Genomic DNA, 5,676 nt, shown 5'->3' with positions numbered 1-5,676 from the left:
GACAACTTAATGATGGGGATGACAGATGGTGATGGATATGGAGCTGCCTTGTGTAGGCCTTATGGTCTCTTGCAGTCTCCTTCATTCTTATGTTCTTATGTTCTTATAATTGAATGAAAATTAACACGACTTTTTGTTTTTGTAAATTTTACGTATTTCATTCAGGAACAAAATGCATTTTTCAAGCATAATTTTTTGTTCAATTTTTTATTTTATTGTTTGTCCTAAATCCATTCTGATACTAATAGAAAGCAGAGAGAAAGGAGAGAGAGAGAGAAAGAGAGAGAGAGAGAGAGAGAAAGAGAGAGAGAGAGAGAGAGAGAGAGAGAGAGAGAGAGAGAGAGAGAGAGAGAGAGAGAGAGAGAGAGAGAGAGAGAGAGAGAGAGAGAGAGAGAGAGAGAGAGAGAGAGAGAGAGAGAGAGAGAGAGAGAGAGAGAGAGAGAGAGAGAGAGAGAGAGAGAGAGAGAGAGAGAGAGAGAGAGAGAGAGAGAGAGAGAGAGAGAATAGCTTGGCGTCACACAGCAAATAGTGAGAAATGTCAGGAACGCATAACAATTCAAATTGCGTATGTAAATGACAACTTGCATATCTATTTATTTCTGTACGTCAGTACAACAATTGTATGAATGAACTAAGGAATGCTAGAAAATACAGTGAGAGTTATGAACTCACTCTAAAGGTTATACTGGTTCTTTAATAGAAATATTAGTGTAAGTCTACAATTATTACGCGGACCAAAGAATAGTCCCTGACATCAATCTAACATTAGTATCCATCTACCTCACTTGACGTCAACACACTTGATGGGAGAGTGCCTAGCCTTCTTTCTCAAGGGTATGTATTATTCTCAGGCACAAAGGAAAAGTCCCCGAGTCGGTGCTGAAGGAAAGTAGGGTGGCCTCACTCTTTGTCCCGCTACTAGAGGAGTCTTGGCCGGATGTCTTTTATCGTCAGAGGGCGGGACGACACATTACTGGGCACAGGTATATAAACCCGAGCTCACTGGACAAAAGCACATTCCCTCTCCAACCCAGCGACTGGTTACTTCAACTCAGAGAATAAGGACTTGAAGGACCCCGTGCAGACATCATGACAGGCCCAACCATCTCCGAACGGAGGAGAAACTGGGCCAAGCTCTCCAGATCCAAGAGCTCAGCATCCAATCGTAAGTACGATCTCATCTAAAGATCTTTACGCTTAACCACCTATTGTCACCTGTCAGTTCAATCTATTATAGAGTAACGATAGAAGGATAAAATGTATGCACACAAAGAAATAGTAAAGACTAGGATAGCACATGATGATCTACCTTGAAAAAACAACAATCTAATGTGTCACTATTGAAGAACTAACCTCATTTCTTTCTCGGCAGTGTCAAACCCTTGGAAGACCAGAGTACCGAAGGAGGTTGAGTTCAGCCATGCCACGGAAACCGCCTCCGTCCAGCGCATCAAGGAGCAATTGGAGAAGTTCGACCTCTCATCCACTGCACCTATCATGACCGTCCCCACAAGCGCACCTAAAGCGGACCTACCCACATCAGTCCTACGCACGCTGCCTGAGCGCAAGCGCATCGCTCTGGTGGCCCATGACAAGAGGAAGGGCAAGCTCCTCGAGTGGACCCAGAAGTGGCGCGAGGTCCTGCGTGGCCACGATCTCCTGGGTACGGGCACCACGTCCATGTGGCTCCGGGAGCAGGTGGGCCTGGAGGTGGAGGGTCTGCTGAGCGGACCCTTCGGTGGCGACCAGCAGATCGGAGCCCGCATCGCCGAGCAACGCCTCGACATGCTCGTCTTCTTCTGGGACCCCTTCGATGTCATGCCCCACGACTCTGACGTCAAGGCCCTACTCAGGATCGCCACGCTCTACAACGTCCCCATCGCCAACAACCCCGTCACCGCGGACTTCCTCATCTCTTCACCCCTTATGTCTCAGAGTGTCCAGTGCCAACTGCCAGACACCAAGCAGTGGCTGGCCAGCAGGAAGCCCGCTAACTAGGAAGCTCACAATACTCACTTATTACACGGGTAAAAAGAATCGAACTCCTCACTCCTCACAATTACAGCTCTTATTCTTTGTAGGAGACCAATACTGTAATTCAAAAACAGAATGTATCTCTTTAATTAGGATATAGTTTTTAACAAATGTAATATTCATTCAAGTATCCTACTTCATCTCCATAGAATGCGAGAATATTCTAAGATGTATGTTGAGCATTACAGTGGCAACTATTTTACATGTACCTAGTATTTATGATATATGTTAATAAATTATGCAATATTATGTATGGTTTTCTCGACACTTTTAATCATATGCATTTATCAATTTATTTTTACTCAATATTCATAAAACACAATGTGATTTTTTAGTCCGTTTATACATTAAGTTCATAGTTCAAAATCACGAGAGAACAAAGTGTTTATTCCTTCTCAGGACCATCAAACACATATTTACTTTATATTCTCTAGATAGCTCTTTCTAAGAGAGAAGTATCTAGACATACATAGCAGTCGAAGTATTGGATGAATTTAGCCCAAGCCATGCAAAGAAATTCATATAGTAGAGGCTACACTAAACTCATCTATGGGCTAGAAAAATACTGCATGATCAGTTTATTTCAAAGAATAAGCCATACCCAAAGACGAAGGCGCTCACGATAGGGGATCCTTACCTCTGACTAAAGTCGTCACCCTTGTGCTGGTATTAGACAATTGTACTTACTGACAATGTGCACAACAATATTAGATTAAACTGTTCCCCCGTACCGTGCCAACTGCCAGACACCAAGCAGTGCTTGGCCAGCAGGAAACCCGCTAACTAGGAAGCCCACAGTGCTCACTGATAAACCAAGCATATGAAATGTACGGCACATTCCTTAACTTTATAATTCTTATTCTCCGCAGGAGATCAACACTGTGATTCAGAACTATAGGGTGCCTTGTTTAACAAGTGAAATATGATAGCTATTCTACTAACCTCTTTCAAATTGAGAGAAAGGAAGAATAGACACAAGCTACAAAGATCTAATTATTTTTAAAGATAGAAGTTGAGGATTCCAATGGCAACTACTTTACATGTATATATAGTAAAATAATAATTGAATATTATTTTTTGTTTTCTTAATCATGCGCACATATAAAGAGATTTGGAATGAATATATAAAAGGAGAAATGTGAGATTTTTTTCCGTAGTCCGAAACATAAAACTATGGATATAGACATAGTTTCATCCATCTAAGAAGCATAGAAAACACATTTTCTTCGTGTTTCTAGGTAAAAAGAATTTAGACAAAATTATCAGAGAGCTTCGCCTTAAGCCATGCAAACAAATCTGCGCGGGGTTTTTCAAGTTCTTATTCGCTAAAGTGAAGTACCCAATCACTGAGTTGGAGAGGGAATGTGCGTTCCTCCAGTGAGCTCGGGTTTACGAGTATGTACTTATACCTACGTATCGCCACGCTCTCTGACGTCATGCGACATCCGGCCAAATCTTGTCCAGTACCTACTTTTCCTTTAGTACAGACTCGGGGACTCCCTCCCCCCCCCCTATGACATACATGTATGATTACCCACGAGGAACAATTGCTGATGACCTTCCTCGAAGTGGTTCGTTGTCAAACGAGGTGTACCAAGACTAAGATTAGACATATATCAAATACGGTTAATCCCCGGTGCAAGTAACAACTGTTGACTTTGAATCAGGTTCCTTTTCTTTTTTAAGGATAATTACTCCTTCCAGGTTGACTCTACATGACTAACAATATCTCTCTCTCTCTCACTCTTCCTCCCTTCCTCTTTTTCTACCTCTATTTCTTTTTCTTGTAGAGTATACAACACTACACCATTCTACACCGTAAATGAGTCGGGTTTTTATTGTTTTCATCACCTCGTCCTCCTACTCGTAGTAAAATCCCACTCATATATTCGTCAACGACTTGCATGTCTCTCCCGCCATCTCCTGTGTATTTTTTAATTTTTACACATTTTTCATTATTAATGCTTTCATATTCTTTTCTTCTATAGGCTTTCTGATAGCTTCATTTTTCATTTTTTTTCATTTAGTAATGTAATTTCTTATTGTTTATCAATGTAATTCAAATTTGAATTTTGTCCATAGTCATTAATTCAGCCGATTTGGCCCAAACTTATCCCATATGGAGAGAGTTGTACACAGAAAACTATGAGGTAAATATGAGGAATCTGGACCGAAGGGCGTGTGAGTGGGACCCAGTCAAATTTGAGGCTCTCGATGGATAATAGCCTTTTCACCTTTGACGACCGCTCCTTTGTCCTGATATATGTCCATGTGGATTCCGCAGGATGCCTCGTGGACCTGTGGGTGAGATGGTAGCCAAATTGGACCAATTGGCCGAAATGACCCACAAAAAAAAACAAGGATTTTGGATTCAGAACGAAATCGTCATGTCGCCCTAATTGGTCCTAATTTGCACCAGAGGGAGAGGGTCATCCACAGGGCATTGTGAGATCCATGTAAGGAACCTGGACCAAAGGGCGTGTGCCCCCTCGCTTTTCATTTTAATCAGTCCATTCAACTCAAAGGGTAGATCAATATGGTGTGATAGTGTTAAGATCGATTTAAGCAATATGTAGCATTTGTCGTTAAAAAGAGTCAATTGTAATAATGTAATGTCCATATATGAGCAAAGAAAGTAGTGTGAGTAAGGTGGTGCTGAAGAGTTCTTGACGCTTGGCCAGGAAACAGTCTTTTGCTTTGACCATCTCCACAGGTTGAGGACAGATTCTTCAGTACGTTCTGAAATTTCTTCTTCTTTTTCTTCTTCTCCTTCTTATTCTTCTTCTGCTTCTGCTTTTTTCTTCTTCCTCTTCTTCTACTTTTTTTTGGCTCCTAGTTAGAAACGAATCTCTTTTAGCTGAGCTGCCCTCTCCTTCCATTCCCTTCTGCCCTGTAGTCTGTTCTCTCCTAAAGCCCCTGTCATACCTACGCGACTTAAGTGAGTTTGTATAAGTACAAACAACTTAGGTAATCTTTTATTTTTCGAATCTCCAAATAACAAGTCACTTTTGCGTAATATATTAAGAAGGTAAATGACGAAATAAAAGAAGTTAAACCTATATGAATATCGAACACATTATTGAATTCTCCTTAGGGAAGTCTAGAATACTGTAAGCGAAGTTGTCTTCCAGCTTTTCAAATTTACAACGTTGAATGTGTGACCAGGGCTTAAATTTTTCCAGTCCTGGCATATTGTATCTCTCCAATGTCTCACTAATAATATCTTTCCATTTTTTCCTTGGCCTTTCTCTGGATTTTTTCCACTTCTACGTTTTATTTGTTATCCTCCCTTCGCTTAGCCTTATGAGTACAATATGACCTAACCACTTCAACTGCTCCGTGTGAATTGTTTTTGACATTGGTATGACTCCTATGTATTTGCCGATACTACTATTTGAACTTGAGGGGGCGACCTTGGATGAGGTCGATGGATGGGGGTAAAAGAGGCTTTGAGAAAGAGGGGAATATCTGTTGAGGAAGGACAGGAGAGGACAGAAGATAGGGGTGAATGGAGAAGGGTTGTGTATGGACGATGTTGTGATGCATGAGGGGGAGTGGGTGGAGGATGGGGGGTGAGGGAGTATGTATGAGAGATAAATTGATGCAGCCCGAGGGGGTTTCTCCCCGTCTTCTTTTTTGCAT

At 41.6% G+C, this 5,676-nt stretch overlaps 1 protein-coding gene across 1 annotated transcript; it reads left to right on the top strand.

The window, feature by feature from the left end:
• Positions 1–1,029: 1,029 nt before the first annotated feature.
• Positions 1,030–2,283, top strand: LOC143029000 (methylglyoxal synthase-like). Its single transcript, XM_076191345.1, has 2 exons — positions 1,030–1,165; positions 1,373–2,283. Exons 1-2 carry the CDS (start codon positions 1,090–1,092, stop codon positions 1,996–1,998), a joined length of 702 nt encoding a protein of 233 aa, XP_076047460.1. The 5' UTR covers positions 1,030–1,089; the 3' UTR covers positions 1,999–2,283.
• The last annotated feature ends 3,393 nt before the right edge of the window (positions 2,284–5,676 follow it).

The sequence above is a fragment of the Oratosquilla oratoria genome, chromosome 10 (assembly GCF_046742065.1).
Source record: "Oratosquilla oratoria isolate Oo_2021 chromosome 10, ASM4674206v1, whole genome shotgun sequence".
NCBI classification, from domain to species: Eukaryota; Metazoa; Arthropoda; class Malacostraca; order Stomatopoda; family Squillidae; genus Oratosquilla; species Oratosquilla oratoria.
Note: the sequence above shows the minus strand (reverse complement) of the source record. Positions and strands in the feature narration are given on the sequence as shown.

Coding starts and splice junctions, on each gene's coding strand:
- LOC143029000 (XM_076191345.1), top strand. CDS start 1,090: ATGACAGGCCCAACCATCTCCGAACGGAGGAGAAACTGGGCCAAGCTC. Junction 1,166..1,372: donor CAAGAGCTCAGCATCCAATC/GTAAGTACGATC, acceptor CTTTCTCGGCAG/TGTCAAACCCTTGGAAGACC.